This window comes from Nothoprocta perdicaria, unplaced genomic scaffold (genome assembly GCF_003342845.1).
Source record: "Nothoprocta perdicaria isolate Ctin4 unplaced genomic scaffold, notPer1 scaffold_30, whole genome shotgun sequence".
Lineage (NCBI taxonomy): Eukaryota > Metazoa > Chordata > Aves > Tinamiformes > Tinamidae > Nothoprocta > Nothoprocta perdicaria.
Window position 1 is genome coordinate 5,237,001 of NW_020455533.1, and position 25,638 is coordinate 5,262,638.

The following is a 25,638-nucleotide window of genomic DNA, read 5'->3' on the forward strand; positions in this document are numbered from 1 at the left end:
GGTGCTGTTCCTCCTTCCAGTTCTTTTTCAGAGCTTTTTCGTTGCCGAAGCACCACTGAATATTGGGCTGCTGCTCCGGGGGGAGGCCGGGATGCGGKCGGTGGTCGGAGCGTGGGCTGCCCGCGTGGAGCTTGGGTGTGTGGAGAGCTCGTCCGGACGCTCCGCCCGGCCCCGCGAGCTCTGCTCGCTCGGAAACGCCGCGGCAAATGGGCCCGTGGGGGCTGCGTTTGCMTGCTGCTGCGTTCGCAAGGGGGACCAGCTGCGTGGCGTGGGCAGGGCGGCCAGGGCTCTGCTGTGGGCCGCTGCTCTGGCTTGTTAACCTGAGAGAGCCCTGGAGCCGGAGCAGCGCTCGCCACGGATGGTCGGAAAGGGTGGAGGTTGAGCTCCTGCCCCTGYTTCAGTGCCTCCTTGCTCAGAGGGTTCACGATGCAAACGATATCCGCCGAGCTAAAACCCAAATGGCTTCTGCACCGAGCTGCGTGCAGCCGTACTCAACCCGCTGCGTTGGTCCATGCTGCAGCTCAGGGATGAAAAGTGCCGCTTAAGAGCCGAGTCCTGTCCCAAGAATTTCATTTCTCTCATTGCTGACTAYGCTGAGCTGGAATGGCACCTCAAGTAGCTATTGTTTAGGGCCCTAATATTACTGATTGCCCAAGAACTATTTTATAATTTAAGTTAGATTGTCTTCTAGGGGCACCAAAACTGCTTATGGAAGGGTCTTTGTCTCCTGTTCTGCTTGGGCAGSGCCTAACACACTGGGGATCCAGCAATCTAAAGTACAAACATTAATAATACAGTGYGTATTATTCAAATGAAGGCTGCCACTTTTCCTTTGTGGGAATAACCCCCTGGGTAATGGCTGTACCTACTCATCTGTTCCTATAATTGCTTTCTGCAGATTCCCTTCTCAACAAGCCGCGCYGGCAGGATGCTGCTCTCCGTGCTCTTGCCCCACGTGAGCCGGCCCGGCCGCTGCCTCCTGCGTGACCCACGGCGTCACGCGTGGGGACTCTTTGGGAAGAAGAGGGCTGGCTGGGCCCACGRGGGTCTGCGAGCCGCCTGGACAGCCTGCAGCAGTGCTGCCGCCCCCGTGTTCACCAGAGCTTTGGCTTTCGGTGATAAAATTGCCATCGTGGACCAGAACGGTGAGCACACGTACAGGGACCTTTACAGGCGGAGCCTGCGCTTGTCCGAGGAGATCTGTAGAGTCCTCAAGTGCTCCGGCAGGGACTTGAAGGAAGAGAGGATCTCGTTTTTGTGCCCCAATGACTCCTCGTACGTGGTTGCCCAGTGGGCCTCGTGGATGAGCGGGGGCATAGCGGTCCCGCTCTACAAGAAGCACCCCGCRCAGGAGCTGGAGTACGTGATCCAGGACTCGCAGAGCGCTCTAGTCGTTGTGGCAGAGGAGTACATGGAGAAAATGGCCCCTAGTGCTGCCAAGCTGGGCGTTCCGGTCTTGCCGCTCCGTAGATCTCATAGCGACGGATCTGCAAGTCACGGAGCGCTGGAAGAGGTGCCCTTAACCAGCTCCTCGTGGAAAGACAGAGGGGCCATGATCATCTACACTAGCGGGACAACAGGGAGACCCAAGGGTGTCCTCAGCACCCATGGGAACGTGCAGGCCGTGGTGAGTGCTGCTCTCAGCGCAATGCGAGTGCCAAGTGACAAAGGCCTTGGCCCCGCAGGGGACGTGGGGCTGTGTGGCACAACGTGCTCCAGCGCAGGTCTCTGCACAGAGCTGTGGGCTGTGCTGTGAAAATCCTCCACGTTTCTAAGGTGAACGCACAAAGCTTGGAAGCGTTGGAGGCTCTGAGCCTCGTGGAGCACCCACGGTGCGTGGCGGGTGGGCTCTTCTGCCTGGTTTCCTGGAAAGCGGAAGGGATGGGAGCTGTTGGGAAAAAGACAACCTCCTCTGCAGTTTGCTGTTCCTCCCTGCGCCTAGGAGAGAACCTTTGCCCCTAATTGGAGGAGCCCGGTGCAGTGCTGTGCTATGTGAAGTCTGTGCATTATTTAGCTATATATCCCCAAGGCAAAAAATCCATTAGCTCTCCGAGCCAAAAGGAATTAAAAGTTTGAATGAGGCTGCCGACTACCTCACCAGCTTGTTATCGGTGCTCACAACTGATAGACTCGYGCCATTAGGGAAAAGGGGCTGGGAATGCGGTGAGCCGTGTGCTCGTGTCCCAGAACTCGCATAGTTGGAGATGCTCAGATACTGCAGTGACAGCAGTGGTATGAAAACTTTGATGGACAGAACCAGGGCTTGGCTATATTAGGYAAAGAATCTGTTCCCTCGCAGACACGCTGATAATTTGGGAGGCAGCCTGAACAGTAATTGTCTTCTGTGCTGCAGAAAGCCGAAAACCTCCCCCTGGTGCCACGGAAGAGGCAAGAGTTGTGAATGATGTGATTAGATTCCACTGTTCAAATACTTCTTTATTTTTAGGCAACTGAAAGCAAGTTCTCTGCATGTTAAGGTTGGGTTCTGAAAGCCACTGTGCTACCCAAAAGCCTAAGGTCTAATGCTTCAGGTAATTAGCCAGTCATAACCAAGTATTATAGAGGTTTGATATATTAATATATTTCTTTACTAACATAGAACCTGTTTTCTTTTTATGGGACGTTGTTTTCTTGCTCCCACACCAGCTATCCCCCAAGGGTGCTAAGAAGCTAGTGTCTGCAGCATGCAGACTATTTCAATATAGTTTCTGGAAAAATAAAATATCCTTTTTTGATTACTCTTTCTGCCACCTCTGGCTGAGCAGAAACAGCGTAATAATTTTGTATGTCTGTTTTAAAACCATTATTGACTCCTTATTTCTCAGTAACAAGGAAGAACTTGGAAATGTATCAAAACACATATAGAAAACGTATAGAGGATGTTCCTGGTGCATTCTACTTTTTATGGTGGGAATTTGCTGGCCCTCAAGGAGAGGCCTYAGTGCCTCGGGGAGGCTGGAGGCTGCTGCCATCAGAGGAGGCTCGATCCTTTTTGCCAGAGGACCTTGGGTTTGGATCCGCTGGGCTTTTCCAAGCAGGCAGACACTTTGCTGTAGCTGTTATGCTGAATTATGTGTTTTCTCCYGCAGACAACAGGGCTGATTGACAAGTGGGAGTGGAAGAAGGAAGATGTTATTCTGCACGTGCTGCCTTTACACCATGTCCACGGGGTGATCAATAAGCTGCTCTGTCCTCTCTGGGTGGGAGCGACATGCATCATGTTACCCGAATTCAGTGCACAGATGGTAAGCCTGGAGGGATTGTGCGTTGCCTTTGAAACAGAGCAGCAAGACCCCATGCATTGTAATTAGAGCAACTTTGGAAATAAGTTCTTAAACAATTCCAGCCTCTTTAGCTACCGGCTGCATGCGGTTCRCAAACTGCCTGTTAAAAACACTTCCAATCGGACACTCAGTCTGGGGTAAACATGTTCTTCTCAGCGTTACAACTTGTTTGAGTATCACGTAGCTAATGGTAATGCTGCCCTGCCCCTCCTGGTTGTGTTGGGCTCTCTGTGATGGGAGGTGGATCCTTCCAAGTACCCACTGGCAGCATCTGCACGCAGAATAAGGGTGGTGGTTTTTCTAGCACCAAGCAAGGGTAGAAGCACTGCTTTTTTCCCTTACGTGCAATGTGCTGCCTGCAGCTCTGCTGTTTGTCTGATATTTTGATTTTGGTAGTTTATGTTTCCCTTGTAATCGTCTGTCCTCAGTGCTTTGTGCTCTGTCACTTGATAGCACCTGGACTTTAGGGTTTCTTGCAAGCCAGGTAAGAGCAATCCTGATTCCCAGCACTTAAACAGCAACATTGCTTTTCATCTGCAGAGATACAAGTGCTAACAGATCTGTCGATTTAGATTCAACAGCGTGAGTGACAGCTTGCAAATTGAGGCTTTTTGCAACTTTGCAGTAGAGGTGGCAGGAGGGAAATCTTCCTTGAGTGCAGCAGGGACTGCTTATAGTGTTGTTTTCCTGGAGAGCCCAGTCCTGGTGCTCTGCTTCTCTTTTGCTGCTCTCCTTTTTGTGTCTTGCCACAGTAGAAGGCAACTGACTTAGGAAGAAACAGGGCAACTAAAAGTCAGGCAGAATAATCCCTACGGCTGCTGGCCCGTGGGATCCAGCCCTGTGCATCTGTGTCTCTCAGTATCGTGGACAGTGTGAAAGGTGTTGGAATTTGCTGTAGCTCATGCTGCCTTCTCCATGATGAATAGTGTTCCTGCCAAAGGAGCCACTGGGCTTTCAGGTGCTGGTGCCAGTGCGTAGCCGCAGGTGAGGGACGTGTGCTCGGTGCTGCAAAGCGGAGGGAGCCTGCCAGGTTCGTGCTCTGTGGCCAAGCAGGGTATTTCTCTTGCTCATATTTACTCACACACTATAGAGCCTTTTCAGGCCTGGAGGACAAAGTGCAAACGTGCAGGATACACCCAGCAGCCTCCGACTGTGCTCCGGAGGCGAGGGAGAGCCTGGGCTCCGATGGGAGCCACTGCAGAACAATGTGGTTCTTCTCTGAGAAGCAGCCACCAAAAGGGCACCCTTCCCTTCTCTCTGCGAGGTGGCCCTGGCGCCTGAAAAACTGCTTGCTCCCTGAGCACTGATCCCGTTGAGGGGAGCAGTCCCAGGATCCCAGTAGGGCAGCTCTCCATGTGCATTGGCAGAGTAAATGGATGGTGTGTGGTTGCAGGGGAAGACAGCAAGCTCCCCAGGCAGCCACGGCCGCTACAGCTCTCCCCTTGCTGCCCATGTTTAGAGTATCACCCCAAAAAGCTCSCTGGGGTCCTTGCAGCTCTGGGTGCAGCCCGGGCTCCCTGCGCCAGCCCTGCTGATGCCCGCGGGCAGTGTTGGCTGGTGTGGGAAGYGGGAGAGCACCGGGATGGCTGGGAAGCAGAGCCGGGCCCTCGGGAGGGCGCGTTTCTCCACGTCCTGCGGCGCGGGTGATTGATTGTCCCTTTTACCCTTGTGTTTTTCCGTGCTCTCTGCCGACATCTGCAAATCAATGAGCTGGCGTTGAAGGATGGGTTCGGGTGCCGGGAGCGGGATGCTTTGCCTGCCTCCTCTGATCAAAGCTCCCCGCAGGACTTGACAGCCAAGGGCAAGTGAGGACAGTGCTGCGGGGCATCCTCTTGACCCTGGAGCTTGAACTTGGGCAGGGAGGTCGTGGTGAGCGTGCCTGGTGAGCCAGCTTCCTCCCGGGGCCTCTCAGGTGCAGTTGGGCTCTGAAGGACGTCGTTTGCTCTTCTATTTTTCTTATTCCTTTTATTTTCCCGAGGGCCTCCCCTGGGAGCTGCGAGTGGTTTGATCGACACTACAAAGAAAGCACATGAGGGTAAATAAGGCTTTCTTGTGGAGTTAATGCAAGCTGCCTTTCAGTTCCAGTCTATTTTCACCAGCTGTTTACAAAATGCCCTTTGCTACTGAAATGAGCTTTCAGAAAAGCACTGGAGTTTCGGAGGAGGATTTTGCAAAAGCAGCCTAAGTTTTGCTGTGTGCTTTTTCTCTTCGTTGCACCTTGAGAAAGCAGCCAATTATAGTGTGATGTAAAGAAACCCGAATGGCAGCTAAAACACTTGACAGGCTGATCAAAACAAGGCTAGGAACTTACTCTCAACCTGCTGCAGACATATTTAGCCCTGAGTGATACTGGCATGGGTTCAAGAGAAACCGCAGCAGCATGCCCAATGTGTGTTTGGTTTCTAATCACTARCACTTCATTATAGAAAATAAATACTTTATTATTACAGTGTTTATTAAATTACATAATTTGTGGCGTGCCTTATAGTCGTGGATACAGATGCCAGTCTGCTTTGGTTGGTAATAATAGTGCTCTTTTTGTTTTTTTCTCTTAGTCGGGTGATGCTCGAGCCCCAGACCAAGGCTCTCTTGTCGTTCCCTGCGGTGCCATGTTAGGAGGTGACACCTTTCAGACCCTCGTGGCTGCTTTTGGTAGCTGTCCAAGGAAAGGTTAAAAATCAGGGCTGTGGAATAACCCCTGTGTCCTGACCAACATCCACCCTCCTGCTAAAACAGCATCTGATGTCCAGGGCTGCATTCGGGCTAGTGCTGAGGCCACAAGGGGTTAATTAAAGTGTATTGAGATGCCTCAAGCGTGAAAGTTGCTGCAGAAAATCAGATTGTTTTTATTAAATGAGGGCATCCGTTACTTTGCACTAGCTACTGTACATGCTATAATTCACTTTATAGCACCATCTGTCTTGCTTAAGCTTTTTGTAGCCTCTTTTTATTGTAAGTTATTAAAGAATATGGCTGCATCTATTAATCACTTATTAGGAACAGGCTGATAAACCGACCCTTTATTTCCAGCCTTACTGTCCAGTTGTTGTGTGTCTAGTCTGAGCCTTTGGGTGCGCAGCTCCATGGGGTGCAGCCCRGCTCTGCTCACAGCCCTTCTCGGGCTGCTGCCCGACCTCCTGCCCGGAGCGGTGGAAAGCGGCGCCCGGAGCGGTGGAAAAACAGCGCCTGGAGCTTGGAAATGGCACCCGGAGCTTGGAAATGGCAGTTCTCCTTGCAGAACGAGACGCGCCGGCCCCGCTGAGAGCGTGAGGAACAGAAAGAAGAGGAGCTCCGTTCCCGGSAGCCGTGTGGGGCGAGGGCAGCTCTGATGTTGTTTTCTCGAGCAGGCTTGGGAGCTGCGAGGGCAGCAGTCTCCTTTGGAGCCCTTGGAGGAAGCTGCAGCCTGAGCATCCCCGTGTGATCCTCCCGTCGTGATCTCCATCCATCTGAGTGTGCTCCTGCCACCGCGCTGCCTCTATCTGAGGCAATCRGCTTTTCTCAGTAACTTCTGCACCCAGCGGACACTGAAACGTCCCTTTCTGGGCTTGAACAGCTGGGACAGCTTCTTCTTCCCTGGATCACCTCGGATCCCGCCCGAGCTGCTGAAGGGAAAAATGATCTAATGGCGAAAGGCTCCGTGTCTGCTCCTTGCGGTGATAACCGTGAGGCCAGATCCCARCAGGCCTTTCAGCCTCAAGTGGAGGGGTAAGATAAAAGTTCTGCAGAGACATGAAGGGAAAAGCTTGCCGCAGATGAGCGGCGGGAGGACTTCATAGGAGTCTCAACTCTGCGTGACCCAGTTGTGGTGTGTGCTGCCCGCCCGGCTGTGCTGTGGCGTGGTGCCCGCGGGACGGCAGCGACGCCTGCCCCTCGCAGCCGCTTTGATGATAAAYATGCTGAAATGTAGATGTATTACCCCAAAGTCCCCAAAGAAGCAGTTGTTTTGGTGCCAGCAGTGCTGGCTGTCTGACTCAAGGTGCCTCCGAGGATCCAGCCCTCTGAAATCGTACTCAGTTTGGCAATGTCACACGCAAAGCCATCAAAGTCATTAATCTTTGCTGTGGATTGGGGCCCTTGTTTCTTGGCGTTTGCTTTGATGAGAAGTGCGAGTGCACGGAGTGGCTGTGTGACTTGGGGCTGATTCCCCACGCGTGCAGCGAGCGAGCCCTGGCTCCCGGCACCTTTTGCTCGTGCTGGGAGGTTGTTGCAGCCCTGACGTCCGTGGGGTTTCACATGAGGTGCTGCTGCCATGCTGTGAGGTCGCTCCCCTGCTTTGATGAATTCCCCTTTCCCTCTCCGGACCAGGAACCTGTGCTGCACCTCACTGCAAACAGGTTTGTCCCCGTTGCTGTTTTATCTGTGCTAAGGCTGGACGCTGCCGTGTTTCTCACCTTCGCTTGGCTGTGCAGGGAGATCCCTACGACACTCGTGTTGCCTCTGGGAAGGAGAAACAGGCGCTGCACTATCGACCCTCTCCCCTGCCTAGGCTCCCTTGCAAGCATCAGCCTGAGTGGCTTTTTCAGTTGGTGCTTAAAATAAAAGCCCCTCCGAGCGTGCGAGGCTGTGAACTGTAGCGCTAGGCTGGTGCTCTCGGTGTGCTGGGGGTTGCGGGTCCCATCCAGCTTCAGCTGCAGAAAGGCAATTGTCTTTTCATCTGCTAATCGGAGGCTTCAGAGGAGTAATTTTATTTCCGACTCAAAGGGAAGTTGGCGGAGGGAGGAGCAGGTCACTGGTGAATGGATTACGTTTGATCACTTCGCGCGGACCCGGCTTTAGAAAGTTAGAGTTTTCCTTCACGTCTCCCCAGATCTGCCGTCTGTCCTCAGCATCTGTTCTGGAGTAATGTCTTTTGATGTGTGTGGGGAAAAATAAAAAATGGAACCAGAGCCTGTCATATTTACTTATATTACTGGGTCCCAGGGAAAGCACTTGCTCCTTTCAGTATGCCTACAGCATAGTCAGGGTTTAAAAGCTTCAGACTGGAATGCAGAGGGGCCATCAAACTGCACTGATGAATAAATGATTAAAACCAGAGTCATGCAGAGCGCAAACAGTTTGGGGTTATAACAAACATGCGAGGAAGCCACCAAGGGCCCAATTTCCCTTTGAAGACGAGAATGTTTCTCTTCCTGCAAACTGCTCCTGAGCAGCCTGGGTCGCGCCAACCAGCGGCGGTTCAGTCGTGGGGAGGAAGCAGAGCTCCCGTTGCTGCTCTGCCGGCCTCGCTCCTGTCTGTTTGCCCTTCAGTCAGGGGAAAAACTAAATGCCAGGTTGGCATTAAGGGTTAAGGATGGCCCTTTACGTGGGGCTTGGGCCCTGGGGTCTCAGCTCTGCTTTGGGAAGGAGCTGCTGCTCTCGCAGGGTCTCTGCAAACGGGGCCGTCGCCTCCTCGCGGGCAGCGCTACCTGCACCCGGAGATCGATACCTGCCGCAGAGCTGTCTCGCACAGCAAACAGGGAGTAAAGAGATGGTTTAACCTCGCGTTAGCGAAATTGTTGCTTATGAAAAGGCTTTAAAAATTCAATAACAGCTGAAAATGATACAACAATTTTAGACTAGCTTTGAAGAGCAGGGCTGCTGTATTTGTCAATAGATGCAGCAGTGCTTGTTGTGTATTACCTGCGTTGGTTTGATTTGAAAACCCATGATGATGGTCACTTTTCTTTTCAGCTTTTAGGTATTTTTGCCTTCATGTCTTCCAGTTGCTTTAGAGGTGCCTGTATCAGGTGAAGTCTCACTGGCTGCACTGTGCGAGCGCTTGCTGCCTTCTCCTTTCCCTCTTCCTGCTGTGCTGGAAGATGCCCAGGTACTGGTGGATTCAGTGAGTTTTGCCTAGTTTACAGCATGTGCTTCTCCCTGTGAGGTCTCCGTAAGGAATAGAAGTCAGTGGCTTTTCTGCTTTTTGTATCCYTTCCCTCCAGAGCAGATCTGGATGCTGTGGTAAGGTTGTGTATTGAAAACCGTRTTAGAGCAGCTTGCACATTCATCCATCCCCGTTTGCATCCTGCCATCTATATGCTGTAAGAAGCAGGTGAGGAAGTCCTATGGCTTTGTTGGACTCGGGTTGCATAGTTGCCTCTGGTACTTTGATTTTTTCTAATTTTTAAAAATCTATTTGCTGAGGGCAGAGCACCACCTGAGGTATCAGGTGAGCAAAATAAAATGGAATGACGGGTGGCCGATATCTGGTCCACAGGTAACTGCTGTGGTGACAGTGACACATGGGGTGACGGAGAATGGAGATTGATTGCGCTGCCCTAAACCTGACAGTGTCAGGGGATGCCGTGTGCCGGGAGGGCAAAGCCAGGCCCCAGGGCTGATTGATTAGCCCCGGGTAATGAGACTTTCCCAGATCCTTCCCTTAAGCCACACCGTGGTAGACCAGGAAAACAGGAAGGGTTGTTTCAGCTGGCTGGGTGGTGCCACATGTCCTGGTGGCTTTGGGTCTGCAGCGGGGCTGGGACTGGCAGCTCCTGGCCGTGGCTGGGTGATCGGTGCGTTCAAACAGTGGGTAGGGTGCAGGTTTGGCCCAAGGGGAGCAGGGGAGATGGTCACCCTGGCAGYGCCCGTGGCACCGCTCCAAAGCAGCTGTTTATCACAGAATGGTTAAGCTTGGAAGGGACCTCTGGAGATCAGCTAGTCCAACCCTCCTGCTTGGGTATCTTCAGGACGGGGCCGCCGCCGGGGCGAGGCGGCCTGACCCAGGCACGGCCGCTGCGTCGCTGCCGCTGACAGGGGAAGGGCTTTTTATTTAGCGCAGGAGTTGAGCAGGAACATGAGCAGAGGGGRTTTCGTGGTGCAGGAGGGAGCTGCTGCCTGTTGGAGTGATGTTTTTGTGTGTTAAATCAAAGCACGGCCAGCCAGGCAAACTGGAAGTCTGCCTGTGTTCCCCACAGCTGCTCGGCGCTTCCAGAGGTGAGTGGCGCAGCACGGAGTGAATGGTCCCCAAGCATCTGTCTCTCGGATTCTTTCGGCACAGTTGTGATCCCTGCTCGCTCACCTGCCCAAGGTGATGGTTCCCGGGAGCACCGGGCAGGGAGGAGGAGGCCCTTGTGTTCAGCCCCGGGGTTTGGAGATATCCTGCTCTCTGCAGCTGCCTCACATGGGAAAGATGTGCATAAGAGTGGGAAGGATGCGCAGAAGGGTGGGAAGGATGCTCAGCTCCCAGCTCGGGCTCTTTGCAGAGCGCTGCAGCAACAAGGCACAGCCAAGGCACCAATTCCCTGGCTGGGAGCATCACATTCCCTCCCYGGATATATTTTCCTGTCCTCCTCTGCTTTCCCCATTCCCGAGGTCTCTTCTAGCACCCATGTCCCAGCTCCCGCAGGATGGAAGGGGAGTTGAGGACCTCCATGGCCAGTGAATCTCCAGCTTGGGCATTTATCTCATCCCGTGGAGGGCCGTGGCAGGGCCCGCAGGCAGCAGACGCTCCCTTCTGCTCCGGGGGCCGGTGCCTTTGTTGGATGTGTCCTGCTATATTAAGAATAACAACGTGTTGGGGGGGTTTGGTTTAAGAGCTGATTGTTCTGGAGCAGTGAAGTGAGAGGCACGGGCAGAGGGAGGGAGCAGCGGGCAGAGGAGGTGCTGGCGCGGTGAAGTAGAAAGTAATGAAATGGAGCCAGCGAGAGAGGGCTGAGGGGAGAGGAGCAGAGCGCACCAGCATCCAGGGTGACAGCATGAAGGAGAATCACTTGTTCACCTTCAATCAATTGCTGCTTTTTTTTTCCCCCCGTTGCACACGCCTGTGTGCAGCTGAGCGTGCACCGGGAGGCAGGGCAGAGGAGGCTGCGTTGTCAGGAGCTGTTAGGAAATACATTTGTCAGCAGCGGGGCAGGAACCGGGGAGAAAGGAAGGAGGTGGCCGTCACCAAAGCCAAGCGGGCTGTAGCCTTTTATTTATTGATGGATTCGTTTCGTTCCTGTGCTAGGAAGCGCTCACCTAGGGGCAAGAGTGACAGCGTGTGGAAGAAGTGGGTCCGATTTCAATATTTATGCCTCCTTCCCGCTGCTAAATGCTCCCAGGTGGAGCTGCTCAGCCAGCTCAGCAGCCCTGGGGTCACCTGCACTTCATTCTCCTCCAGTAGATCCAGCTTCTGGAATTTGACCCAATTTGTTGGTTCYACACGTTAATAGGAACTGCAGCTCRAGGAGCTTCTGTCGTGTAGGGACCGTCTCTGCTGAAGCAGTGTGGCTGGTGAAGGGGTTCTCCGAGGTAGCTGCTCCACCTCTTGGCCTGTTGCTGCCTTCCACATGCAGCTTCTGATGCTCATGAGGGGCACRTCTGTATGCCCTGTCACCAGAAGCAGTTCACTTCCACTGTCTCACTGTTGGAGTCCATAATTCCTCCTCTTCCCACCTCTACTACCATTCATGTTAGTAGCGTTTCTGCCTCAAGCGTTCAAGCCCATCAGCTCCAACCCATGTACCATGAGGACAGCCTCCATGCTTTGAAAAGCTGGTGGCTTTGGTAGCATCCAAGTGCTTGTGTGTGCTAAAGTTGTTGGCTGGAGAGTGATTCATTGCTGAGTGGTGGCTGATCCTTCACTGGGATCAGAGCTGAATATTGCATTTCTGGCAATAGGGTGATGGGAGGTGGGAGTTCTGGACACGCAGGAGGTGCATGCAACAGGCTTTCAGCAGCTCATCCTTTCCAGAATCCATAGACAGTGCTGTGGATCAGAGGTGTGGATCAGGTGTGGGGCTGCCTGGCCCTCGGAGCGTTAGCAGAGCCCTGCTTGGGAACCTGCTCAAAGGTGTTAGGAGCTCACGCTGGCAGTGGTAAGGATCACTTCCACCTACGCTTGGTGTTGACATATATTTCTATACATATATATATTTTTAAATATGTATATTTCCCCTCCTCTCTAGGTTTGGAAGAAGTTCTTAAGCTCCCAAGCGCCCCGTATCAGTGTCTTCATGGCGGTACCCACTATTTATGCCAAACTGATTGAGTATTATGACAAACACTTCTCTCAACCACAAGTCCAGGATTTTGTRCGTGCCTTTTGCCAGGACAACATCAGGTAGGTGGGAGATGCCTTTCTGCTCTGCCTCCCATTGTCAGCACTGAAGGACAAGCTCTGCACCACACAAGGTGGCTGCTGGTGGCTCCCTGTTCCCACAGCAGCTCTGCTGAGTTCTCTTCTTGGCTTTCGCTCTTTGCAGGGCCAGGCAGTTTGTTGTGTTTTACCATCTTTAACTGACAGGAGCCAGGGTGACGTTATTTAATTATGAGCCACTCCTGCATTGTAGAGCCAGAAGGGGTCTGCATGCTCGTTATGTGCCCTGCATAACACAAGGCTGAAGACTTCATYGTGCAAGCCAAGCTGGCACTGCAGCATCTCTTCTAGCGGGCTCTCCCATCTTGACTTGAAAACCATAACACACAGAGAATCTGTTATTATGAGGGGCATCCCTGGTACTGCTTAAAAGGCTTTTGGAGCTTCTTTTTTAAGGTTTTATCTAAGAGCAGCCTAAAGCACCATGTGTTAGAATGCAAATTCCCTGGAGCAAAAGTGGTCTTGGATGGTTTCTTACGTGGGGTCTCCTTGTGCAGGTTAATGGTGTCAGGCTCAGCCGCCCTGCCTGTGCCTGTCCTGGAGAAGTGGAGGAACATCACTGGGCACACGTTGCTGGAGAGATACGGCATGACTGAGATCGGGATGGCGCTTTCTAACCCGCTGCATGGAGTCCGTGTGCCAGGTGGGACTTTCTAGGACGTGAGCCCTGTTTGGAGGTGTTTTGCTGAGAGATGTTCTTGGTTTTTTCTCATTGGAATATCTGTCCACTGTTTGTTGTGATTGAAGAGCAGGCTCCTGTAGGAATACTGATCCCGCTAGGGAGTTTGGCATAGCTGGGTGAGCCTGAAAGAGGTCATGGGTTTGTAGAAGAGAYAGATGGTTTTCCCTTCCATACTGATCATGGTGCATTGGCAAAGCTGGGTGTGCAGAGCTTGCAGYGGCACGCAGCTGGACCTACCCAGCCAGGCCAGTTCTGTCCGGGGGGAGAGTCCGTCCTGGATGCTATTCCCAAAGTCTTAGTACAAATGCTGTGATGGGACTTGCATCTGCAGCTCCTGCCTTGTGAGAATTCTTTGTGAGTGGTGTTGACACTGGATTCTCCACAGAGCGGTTGTGCCAAGCCARTTGCAGAATATTTGGGATTGGAAGGGACCCTCTGATGGTCCTTTGCTCCAACCTTGCTGCTYAAGAAGGGTCAGCTGGAGCAGGTTGCCCAGGACTCTGTGCTGTTGGGTTTTGAATATCTCCAAGGATGGGTACCTTGAGAAGAGTCTGACCCCATCCTCTCTACCCCTTCCCATTGGATGTTTACACTGATAAGATTCCCCCTAGTCTTCTCTTCTCCAGGCCAAGCAGTTCCAGCTTTCCCAGCCTCTCCTCACATGAGAGATATTCAGGCCCGTAATCATCTTTGCGGTCCTTCTTTCGATACTGAACGTTTAAAATAGGTTGTCTGCTCGCTCTTATTTTAGTGCAAGTTTCTTGACTCTTCAGAAACTGGAAATTGTCACACCTCCCTGTACATTCTGGCTCTGTTCTCTCCTTGCATTCCCCCACTACTTTCAGCTACACTTTGTGACTCCTCAATATCTGTAATTTTATATAACCTAGAAAGAAATCGATCTAAAACATTAAAAATATAGAATGTCCCCACCCTCTCACTGGTGCAGAACGTAGCCATCTGTCTGCCGAGCAGCCCAGCCCACCACTATGCCACCTTCTCCTCCCCACATGCTGTCCATACACRCATGGCACCATATGCATCATTTTGGTCTCCCGTATCTTATGGGGCCATTGTCAGCAGGGACTTTCTGTGCATTATAGCTTCCCACAGCACCTCGACATCGCAGGATGGAGAAGCTGTTCCAAGGAAGGGATTGCATGGAGTGTGGAGAAGCCACAGCTCCCCCTGGCACTGCCTCCTGAACCTAGGACAGCTATGGGGTGGCACAAGATGCCAACTCCAGGACGCAAACTTTTGCAGGGTAACCACGCTTCCCCCTCCAGGACTCAGCCAGGGTTCCCTTTCCCTCTGAATCCCATCCGTGCAGCCTGGATAAGAAAGCAAGCAGGATATCTAGATTCCCACCTGCATGAACCAGAGCTTTCCATGAGCCCTTTGGTGCGGTCTGAGACCACTTGAATGTCATTATGGCCTGGTACAATCTGCTTTTCCTTTGTCTTCAGTAGTGGAAATGAGTGGAAATTAGGAATTTCATTGGAGATATGGGCAAAAAGGAAACAAAATTAAACCTAAAATGTCAAGTTAGCAGCAGAGAAGGTAGCTCCTCTTGCAGAGCTGGTGATGGGCACTCACAAAGAGGCAATGAGGAGTCTCGGCAGCGCTGGGACCTGCCGGAGCACTGGGAACAACCACCTCGTGCAGCAGCACCCAAAGGGACGGAGGGTGACAGCTGACTGACGGGCTGTCCCTGTCACCATCCGGGGGTGTCCTGCAGCCCTGAGAAGGGACAGAGGGGCCACTCAAAGGTGTGGAGCAGCTCGAGACCGCACGGAAAGGAGGCCATCATTTAATAGGCTTGATTAATTTATTTTGGGAAGTGTCAGTTGGGAAGCAGATGGGTGAAGCTGAGGCATAATTTACTTGAGCTGTGAAAAAGCTTTTGATAGAGTAGCCCATTAGAGGCTGGGATGTAAGGTCACCAGGTACAATAGAGTGTGGAGTGTGAAAGAGTCGACGGAAAAAACACGGTAATTGGTTGGGAACAGAGCAGGAGAGGGGGACGGGGAGCACGGCAGTGATGGGGTGTGCTGCAGTCTGCTGAACCGGAGCGGGTAGGTGACTCTGCAGCCTGGCTGGGCGAGGAAGAGGAGSTAGAGTCTGCAGCTGGGATTCAGAGGAGGGAAGCGGGATTTGGAGGCTATACAAGCCCTGGAGGTGGCATCGGATGCAGAGCGGGCACACTTGCCTRTGTCCCTGGGACAGACCCTGCACTCACAGGTCCCTTGCCCTCTCTGTGCCCTGTGGCGTGGCCGGGGACAGCTCAGGGGGCCAGACAGTGTCGTGCCACCCACACCTCTGACCGCCTGGCACTGAGGGAAGACTTGGCTCTCCCTCCAGAGCCCAGATTTGAAGGTGTGAGGCAGGGTGGGGGCTTTCATTTCGAAAGGAAGGAAAGATGAAAGATTGGGAAGATAAATGTTTGCTTGTATATGGTTAAAACCCTGCTTAAAATGCCTCTGTTTTCACCAGCTCTCATTCTAATCCCCCCGGTGCTGTTACTGTGAAGGGAGATGAATAATTCATGGACCGAGAATGCCTCACTGGGCCTAATCACCACTTTAATTGGAGGTTTAGATCAGAGGCGGCTAATAGCTCCTACAGCGGGGACTCCGTGTATTGTTGACAGTGAGATCGTTGAGTGCCTTATCGTTGGCCTGTTTCAATTCTCCYGGGGCACCACGGCACATAACAGCATCAAGGTCCCCAGGCACCGAAGGACACAGACCGCAGGGCCAATTAAATTTATCTGGGAAGAGCTGACAACTTTTTTAAACAGAGGAGAAGCGCTGAAAGAGTAAGTGTCACTCCTCCCTGACTGCAGCCTGCCTGGGTTGACACCGCGGGCGTCTTGCCAGCATTGCTTAACATGCACAAGTGTGCAAATTGGAGAGCTGGGAAGGACTTTGGAGGGGAAAGAGCAGGGATGTCCCCCCAGTTCTGCCTCGGAGCTGTGGCTTGTGACAAAAGGACCAGTGCTGGGTTTTGACTCTCTTCTGGCCACAAGCACTCGGGGAGCTCAGGTAAGTGGAGATCTGTGGTGCTGAGCCTTGTGAATCCCCTCCATTTATCACTCACCTGTTGGAATTAGCGTGGTGTATGTTTTAAGATCTCAGTTGGGCCCGAGAAGCTCTGATGATTATCTCTGCACGGGTTTTAATTATGCTGTCACATTCACATAGATGCCAAGTTGTCTGCCTTTGGTATTTGCAGACGTTGGCTTCCGAAAATTTATTATTTTTCCCAAAGACCAAGACTTTCCTAGACAGAATATGAAGAAACAATTTCCCACGGGGAGTTTATTTTACATATTGGTTTTATTTTAGCCAAATTGGAAGTAAATTAATGGGGCTGTGTTTGTAATAGTGATCTGAAACCTCCCTCTACTGCAATAATGAAATCATCAGTGTGCTTCCTGAAAGCCCCCGTGAAAACAGGACCGGAGCACGTGTCGTGACTGAGAATTACAGAGAAATACTGTCGTATGGAGGAGCAGGTCTTTTGTTTCTGTTATCTATGTGTTCTGTTATCTATGTGTTTCTGTTATATATGTGTATATAAATGTATATACATATAAAAATAAAAATATACATGCATACCCCCAGGCAGGCCTGTCTGCCTCGTGGAGTTGACTGTAGAGCCCTTTCCCTCCAGAATCACTCACCCATTCAAACCCAGGAAGATACTGCCCACAGGTAGGTAGTATGGCGACATGTAGGGATATCAGCAGTAATGATTTCAAAGTGCCACTAAGAAAATATGACTTGTTTTCTCTAAAAGAGCTGCAGTCTGCTGCCTTTTTTGCATTTTCAGACTTGTGCAAAAGGACTGTGCTAATTTTTGACATTTCTACATCCTCAGAAGTTGAGCCTAGATGTGGCCACTGATCATTTAGCACTGATGCCCACGGATCAAGGTTGGTACCTGGCCTGCAGCAAGGAAATACGTTTTAGGAAGACATCTATGTAGGCTTGGTTTGAAGGCTTCCAGCATGGGCAAATGGGCATGAGTCTGTGGCAGCTCCTTCCACTGGTTACAGCCGCTGTCCAGCTCTTGTGCTGGGTCAGGCTGACTTCATTCGCCCAATCTCTGCCTCTTGCCATGTCTTTCTGCTCTCAGTGCCTCTCACTTGGTCAGCCCAACTTTTTCTCCCCAGCTTGGCAGCCTGTCCAGCCGTGTTATGCACCCAATCCAAATGAGGCTCTTGGTAAGAAAAGTTCCAGGCTGTATGTGTTAGCTGACCTTAATATTGAAGAAAGCTTCAGCTTTCTTCAGRCACACATCACTGAACTGCCATGGAGCTTTCTGTTTATTTCTTGCTAGGTTTGCTAATTGTTAGGGTAGCTTTGCTGCAATAAAATCTCACTCCCTCATAGCCCATCTGCTCTTAGCTGTTCTGCCGGGATGCCATAAATCTGGGGTACGACATCATATCTATTTCCATGGCAACTGACCAGTGTAGCAAACAAAACTTTGATGTCACAGGCATTGGGTCTCAAGGGCTTCAACGGGAGAGCGAGAGCAGTGTAGGGAAAAAGTCACTTGCACCCAGGTGCCTGAACTGCAGATCCCAAAGGGAAGGCAGAAGATGCTGCCATACGGAGACCAGGTATAAAAGAGATCCAACTCCTTCCCACTCAGTCCTTGCTGCAGGATAGAAGTCCCATTTTAGTATCATCTGGCACAGCAGCTCTCAGCAGCGCTGTCACTTGTGCCTGCTGCTGTCCAGCTCATCCTCATGGCCTCCAGGAATGGACCTGCTGATAGGGGAGCAGTGTTAGGAAAGGTGAGAGTGGCCACTGCGTGCCTGTTGCCTCCAAGAATTAAGAGTAAATATTCCCATTTCCCAGTTGTCCTGCCTCTCCCAGGTGAGACATAAAGAGATGATGCTTTTGACCAGGTTTGAGAGAGCAAGTGAGCTGCAGAACTTGTCTGTGGATCTTCCCGGCACTAGTGTTGCTTGGTGCRTGTGTTGGGCTGTGCCTCCGCAGCACTCTGCTGTAAGGACTTCCCAGTCCTGCTGCGTGGGACTGCTGCCTGGCTCGCAGAGTTAGAAAGCACCACCAGCTGGTGACTCTCGAGGTGGGGAAAATGGATCATCTCACAGGACAGAGTACGGTTATCGATTCCTGCTCAGGGTGACCCAGTTCTAACSCACGGCCACAGGTCCCTGCTGGCATTTCATGTCTGACCTTCCCTGGTCCCTGATTTCAGGAGATGGAAGCACCAAGTGTCTCCYTGTAGTGAGAGCAGCCCCTTGCCACGAGATGTGGGGTGGAACCTGCTGGGCCAGCAGATGCCCAGGACCTCTGTTTGCTGCTGTGCCTTGACCCACCATCACAGAGAGGTCTCAGGAGCAAAGTCACCCTCTCACCTTTATCCTCACAAGCTTACCAAGAAGGACACGCACAAAACCCGGGCGAGGGGATCTTGCAGGAGGCAGGTTTGAGAGCTCCAGGTTGCTGGACCATCTTGCAGCTTAATAGTAGTTGTTCCTGACACTGTGTCAGACTCCCAGGCTTTGAAAATTGAAACCTGTGGAAGAATGGTGTGTTTTGATCTGTGCTTTTCTGCTATCATGTTTTATATACAGTGTATTGATGTCATATAAAACTGAGATAATCCCTTGCAATTCTTACATTGTTAAGCCTTTGCCTTCTCTGTCAGGTCCAGGCTATAGAGAAGCAGCGAGGCACTGTAGCAATCATTGTGCTCTTTCTTTTCAAATTTCTGGGTAGCTTTTCTTAAAAAAAAAAAAAAAAAAAAAAAAAAAAAAGAAGAAAGAAAAAAAGCACAGCTTTATTGCTGAGCTGCGAAACTGTGCTGGTGCCTTCAAAGACGGGCCAAGAGAAACTGTTCAGGACTGGAGACGCGTTTGTTTTTCTAGGCATTTTCAACAGTGCCAGTTCAGCAAACATGTGAGTATTGCAGTGTGGTGACATTTGCACGCAGACATCCGATGTGATCGAAGCCTTCCTGAAGGGTAACCCCCTGCTAGGAAGTTCCTCGGTGCCAGCACAGCCTGCAGATGCCATGGATAGCAGAGCAGCTGCTCCGTGCATCCTCGGTTTTTCTTTTCCCGGAGGCTGCCTGTGTCTCAGCCCCGTTCCCCCTGCTTCCTCCGCAGGTTCGGTGGGGACCCCGCTGCCCGGGGTGCAGGTGCGCATTGCCAGCGAGAGCTTGAAGAGCGGCATTCATTCCTACAGCATCCACGCCCAGGGAGATGAAAACGGCACACAGGTAGCGCGCCCACGGGCTTCTGCTGCTCCCATTGTTCTGATGAAAGCTCTGCTTCACAGCCATCCAAAAGCCCAAGGGTCGCAGTTGAGGCTTGCCCTGCTGTTATTCCCAGGAACTCAGTATTTGGTCTTTACCCTTTCTTGCATTCTTTTTATGTCCTGTTGCGTTCATGGGACTTTGTGGGCCACACCAGTGTTGCCCGTGCTGTGAAGACCAAAGAGGAACGATGTCTGAGAGAAAAAGAGCAAATCCCCACCCACGGCTGGGAGGTGAAGGGCCACGCTGTAAGAGGATGATGTTGTGCTGCCGAGGAAGGTGATGAGTTAAGCTGTGTCTGCCCTTTGAAAGCTGGGGCACAAAGTTAGTCCTGTGCAGTAGGTAACAAGGGGTTGAGGAGAACTCAGACGGATCCTAATCAGGTCCAAAGAGTAAGTCACTGAACATCTATGGTCTTGGGGACAGGGTGAATAATAGAAAAGCTAGAAGTGGAGTCTGTGCTTGTTTTACTGATTGGTGAAGGAGCTAGCAGTGATTTGGAAGGGGAGGCTGGGGGGACTTGGGGCTTGCAGTGGCCAAACAACCTTCTGATGCAGGAAATCCACCATCCCTCAGGCGTTCAGAGAGATGACGTTCAAATAACGAAGGGATTTTTCCTCTCTGGCTTCAGGCTAAGACTTTATTTGGGGCAGAGGAGGCTCCCTTCTAGTCCAGGCGTCTCTCGCGCACCCTTTGAGACCTGTGTCCCCCGGGTGAGCAGCTGGGGGCCCTGCCTGCSTGTCAGGGTGCTCCCCGGAGCTTAGCGCGGCGCTGGCTTTGGCCCTGCGCCCCTCGYTGATGGCTCGCTTTCCGGGAAAGCCTCCCTCCCTAGGGAACATTCCTTGAATGCTCTGCTGGATTCCCAAGGCATCTGGTTGGGAGGAGGGGAAGTTTGCCCCTGGATATTGGCCGCATGGTTCCTCTCTGAAGAGTTGTGCTTGTCATGCCCACGTTGTCACAGAAGGAGGGGAACGACCCCACCTGCTTAAGGCCGCTCTTAGAGATAGTCGCTGGCCTGGGCTTTCTCCTTCGGTCCTGGCCGGTGCCTCCAGCCCACCCTGCTCCCAGCAGCGTTGCAGGAGCAGAGCAGGGAGCCTCCCTCCCTGGGACCATCAGGAAGGCCCTGGCAAGGTGGGAGAAAAGCTCCCCGCTCTGTGTGTCTTGGCACAGTGATACCAGGAGCTTAATATTTGTATATATTTATATACACCTGGTGAGTGGCAGCCCGAGCAAAGTGACTTTGCGGCCCCGTGACGGTCACCTGCGCAGCGCGGAGCTGCCGCCACCCACCTGTCGTGCGGGAAACACGGCGGCAGAAGCTCTTCCATTGGCAAAATAACGTAGCCACATCAGCAGAATAACGCAGCCTCCTCGGCAATATAATGCAGCCACCTCGCCCCGCAGTCACGCGCTCAGTCCCGGCCGTAGGTGCTACCTCTGGCACACGTCGTGTGTGTGTTTGCTTAATAATTTACAGCAGCGTGTGGCAGTGAAATGTGCTTAAAGCAAGGGAARATGTAGTCCAAGTGCTACGGCTTTGGGCAAAGGGAAGGCCCGGCTTTGCTCGGCCGTGGGRGCACGGGGGCTGCTGCACCGCAGTGGCTCTGTCCCGGTGGGGACATCCCAGCCCTGCGCCCCCTCCCTGGCTGTGCCACCCTGATGGCTCCTGTCCCTTCTCCTCCGGCTTGGGAGGTGGGCTAGACAGTGACTTGCCTCTTGGGAGGCTGCTGAGCCTTCGTGCATGGTGGTTACGGGCTAGGAGAGCCCTGCTGCAGATGCAGCGCGGAGCGAGGGCAGAGGGAGGCAGAGAGGACAGGGCGCGGGGTGACGGTGCCTGCGCAGCCTGCCCGCTGCCCATGCGTCCTGGGTGCCATGGGTGTGGGTGCTGCATGCATCAGCGCGCCCCGTCCTCACCCAGGGCCCGTCCTGGTGGCATGAAAAGCCACTGAGTGTCACCTAATGCCTTGCTCGTTCCTCCCCAGGAAACAAGCGGTTCTCCAGCTTTTCTGTCTCTCTCTCCCTCTCCTCTCCCCGCTTTTCATCTCCCCCTTCTCCCTCTCTTCCCTCTCCCGCTCCCTCTGCTCCCTCCCCGCTCTCTCCTGCCCTGCGCCGCTCGCAGCCCGCGCTGTCGGGGCCGTCCGCCCAGCATTCACACTTCAGCTCTGCCCTGGCCTGCAGCGCCCGCGCGTGCCAAGGGCAGGATGCCCCGAGCTGCACGCAGCTGGGCAGGGCCGCGCGGGGCTGAGCGCTGCTCCCGCTCCTCACAACAACAGCCGTTCCCCGCGCGGCGCCTTCCCAGCTGACACCGTCTCTCATTAAACACCAGGGCCGCCTTTGCTTTCCCTTTGTGTTTTCACCCTTTGGATGTGTTTGCGCATCCTGCTGGAGCGAGATGCAAACAGGAACCTGGGCGCATCGCAGGGCCCCTGCCCCGGCCCAGCCGGTGCTGGCAGAGAGCGGGGAGCGTTTCGGCTTTGCCAGCCGGTGACCGCACGGGACTGACGCAACGTGCAGCGCTGCTTTCGGGCACTCCCTGAAGATCAATAAGCGGATCAGGTGCGAGGTTGCTGGGCACTACCCTGGCGAAGCACTGGTGCCGCTGCCGCGCGCCCCGTGCGGCCCTGCCACCCCTCGTGGCTCCCTGCACCGTGTCCCACGTGGGCAGCTTGCAAATCGGTTCCCGAAAGGTAGCGGAGCAGCGTGCGCTCGGTGCCCTGCCTTCCCCCTCATCCCTACATTAGGCAATGGGACASAGCAGCCCTGGACGGAGCAGCCCGGTCGCTGCCAGCCCCGCAGCAGCTGCTGCTCCCCGCGCGCTCCGTGGGCAGTGCCGGGAGCCRTGGGCAGCGCCAGGAGCCGGGGGCAGCGCAGTCAGGAGGTGGCGCTCCCCGTCCGAGCACCACCGGACCGGGACCGCGCGCCCGGCAGCCTCCCGCCGCTCCGGAGCGGCTCTCCTGCCTTTCCCCGGGGAGCAGCGAGGTGCGGAGGTGGCTGCGGCCGGAGAGCAGCATCTTTGCCTGCCAGAACCATCACAGGAGTCGCTGCCCAGCCGCTCACTTGCAAAGCGGTTCCCAAACCTTTCACCGGCCTCGAGCAGCYGTCTCTTGAGCCAGCCCAACCGTCAGTCAAGCTCAGGGATAACAGTTTAACCGAGGAGTGTTTCCGTGGGGGCACCAGGCTGCCCGTGCCCCTGCTGCTCTTCCTTTGGGTCTCTCTTGCCCGTGGCGTTGGGGCCGGCTGCCCGGGGCCGGCTCGCGGCGCACACCAAAGGGTTACTGCTCCCGCGCCGCTTTGCTGGGCGCGATGCATATTTCATCCGCTCAGCCTCCCTGCAGRCCCTGCGCGCTCCCCGCATTGTCTCTCCCTTTCTTCATTTATCCATTTGTTGCATGTTAGGTTTTGGGGTGACCTTTTTGTTGGATTTTGKTTTTTTTCTTTCCCGAGCTGCATGCTCTCACAAACGCCACCCCTGAGAGGGGACTATCAGTARATAAGCGGTTCCASAGCTCTATCCGACGCAGCTCTCCAGCCAGGGCTTTCCTGGCGAGCAGTGTTTGCCTGACGAGCGCGGCGCCGGACGGATGGATGGCAGGACCCGGCAGCAGGAGGCCGCTGCAGCCCGGGCTTTCCCCCTCCCCAGCCCTTCTAAAGGCTGCAATTATCTCCTTGTTTATCCATAGGCAAGCTGTCGTCCTGGGCAGGAGCAGCTCCGACGGGGCCGTCCTCCCCGTGCCCCGCATGTCCCAACCATCTGTCGGCACCCACGTGCAGCAGAGCAGAGGAGCTGCCCACACGAGGAGCTGCCAGGGTAGCACATTGCTCCTTGCAGTTGATGCTCCTGCAACGGGGACCGGGAATGGCTCCAGCACGTCCATCCAAGCCAGCCTCATCCCAGAGCCGGGGCTCCCTGGGAAAAGGCAAGGTCCGTGCAAGGGAAGCGGGATGCAAAACATTTCCCTGGACCTGGCTGCACCGTTCTTGACCGTGTTGAACTGTCACATTAATGAGAAGCCAAGCAGCTTCATCTTGCCTCTCCCTTGGGCTTGGGGAAGGACATGAGCTGAGCTGCCGCCTTGGGAAGGGCTCGGGACGGAGCCGAGGACCCCGCGTGGCTCCCGTCCGCTGGGGCTGCCGCAGCCCTCGGCTCCGGGCCCGGGCTCTGCCCGGCCTCCGCGCGGCCCCGCAGCCTCCGCTGCCAGCAGCCGCTTCCCGCACGGGCGGAATGGGCTCCGAGGGCTGCCTGCATGAGATCTGCTGCTCTGCTTTCAGCGGGAATATCAGTCCCCAGGTTATCTGGCACAGCTTTTTGGTAAACACATGTTGCATTTTTTCCTGTTTTCCATTTGCCTCCGTCTTTACTTCTTCTTCCAAAAGCTTCTTCCAAAGCCTTCTGAGTGCTGGCTGCTCTAGTTATTATGTAGATTCCAACTATGAATTATTCCACCACATCTCTCTCATCTCCTCAGTACCCTGTTCTGCGTCCAAGTAACTCGAGTTTCTCCATTTTGTTGCCCAGGCTTCTTTCTTTCCTTGCTGTATAAACATTTTAGTTGTGTCTCACTGACTACATCCATTTCTGTAGTCCGCTTGGTCAATAACTGTGTGCGTTCTCCTTCCTTTCCTTGCTGGGTGTCCTCTGGTGTTTTTTGTGGACGTAGCTGTACGGTCCTTCCTCCTGGCAGCAAAAGCAGAGGCAGAGATTACGGTAGCATTGTGTCCCCTGGTTTCCTAGCTGAAAGCTTTTCTTACCAGCAGAAGCAGCCTTGATCCCAGAAGACTATTTTCTTGTGCATTCAGATGGGGTCCATCTGTCAAGATGAACTCTTTCCATGAGTGCTTCTTCTGGGGCGGCCACCTGAAGCTTCCCTCACAGCACCCTCAACTCCTTTCATTTCTTTGTTATCCTTTGGTGCTTTCATTCCCTTGGTAGGGCAGGAAGATTTCACCCTGGGCTTCCCCCTGCTTTGGGCTGTCTCTGCTTGGTCCCGGACACCAGGAACTGGCAGTCTTGGTTCTCCCAACGTGGGGACAAGCGGTGGGTTCCTCCCTGCTCCCATCTTTTGGTCTGTAGCCCTGCTTGGTGTCCTTGCTTGTGCCAGCAGAGCCTTCTGCCACCCAAGGTGCTTGGACGCTTGGCAGGTTCCTGCTCTGGAGCTGGGAAGCACGGGATGAAAGCGGCTGCCCTGCCCATGCTGTCACCGGCGTTCGCTCCTCCTCGCTTGTCCACCTCACGTGTGAACCCTCCCAGCGTGGGTTTGTCCCGCGTGCTCCCGRCTCGCACTCCTGCCCTCCCATGCCAAACCCCACGGCCCTGCATCGCGGCGATGGTTGCTGAGGAGCCCTGGGCCCTGCGGGCAGGCAGCGAAGCACGGAGAGCAGGAGGAAGAGGAGCAGCCTGTGGCCAGCGAAGCCCCGCGAGCTGCCGGGGCAGGCGAGGGGAAGCACCGTTCATCATCTCCTGAGGCCTGCAAGCAACGGAGATGGGAATAGCAGAGCTGTTGGCATTCCTGCGAGAGTGTCACGCTCCTAATTTATGGTGTTCATATAGATCAAGAAGTTCTGAGGCCGTGGAACAACTGCGGGGAGGACTGACCTTTTCCAAACTTGCGTTGTTTTCTGTGGTTCTTCTGGGATCATCTGGAGTTGATCAGTCTGGTAACTTTTGAAAATCAGTTTTGCCTAAAAATATTTATATTCTATTCGCTTGTGTTTTCAATGGAACAGCATTTGCTCTAAGTAGAGGGTTGGCCGTTTTTGAAAGTGAGTTTCAGTGTTCCAGCTCCACCGTKCACCAGCCTCACTTTTAAATTTATAACCTTCCAAAATGAAAAGTAAATTGATTGTGTTATTCCCAGCCCTTTTATAAAAGTTAACATTGCAAAAACAGATGTGAAATGTGGCCTTGTAGATTACAGTCTGGGCTTGAGTGGKTTTTTTTAGGTTTGTTTTTCTTTTTCTTGCTTTCTCTGTGCTGTGTCCCTGAGGAGCAGAAATCTGCCTTTTTCCAGCAGGAGGAAAATGGTTCTGTGTCTAAATTGCCTCCTGCTTGCCTTCTGCAGGATGCTGCAGGACACAGAGCTCGGAGGAAAGATAATGCCCTTGCAAAAACATGCAACTTAGCAGGGAATTTTTAATTATGAATGTGCATGAGAGATCAGATTGCCTGGGAACTCCGTAACGTGCCAGCAAGCCTCACACCTCTAGGACATCCGTTCAAATATGACCCAGAGAGGCGGTGATTAAAAGGTGGTATCGAGCAGACGCTCCGTCTGCAGCCTCCTTTGAGGAGGAAGGGAAATGTGTCCTGGCTTTCCTTG

At 53.4% G+C, this 25,638-nt stretch overlaps 1 protein-coding gene across 1 annotated transcript in view; it reads left to right on the forward strand.

The window, feature by feature from the left end:
- Positions 1 to 911: 911 nt before the first annotated feature.
- The window catches only part of ACSF3 (acyl-CoA synthetase family member 3), a 45,128-nt gene continuing 20,401 nt past the window's right edge, over positions 912 to 25,638 (forward strand). The window contains exons 1-5 of the mRNA XM_026042297.1: positions 912 to 1,627; positions 3,090 to 3,245; positions 12,152 to 12,306; positions 12,840 to 12,985; positions 19,173 to 19,285. Coding sequence (XP_025898082.1) covers positions 929 to 1,627; positions 3,090 to 3,245; positions 12,152 to 12,306; positions 12,840 to 12,985; positions 19,173 to 19,285 — 1,269 coding nt within the window. The 5' untranslated portion in view covers positions 912 to 928. The remainder of the gene's footprint in view (positions 1,628 to 3,089; positions 3,246 to 12,151; positions 12,307 to 12,839; positions 12,986 to 19,172; positions 19,286 to 25,638) is intronic.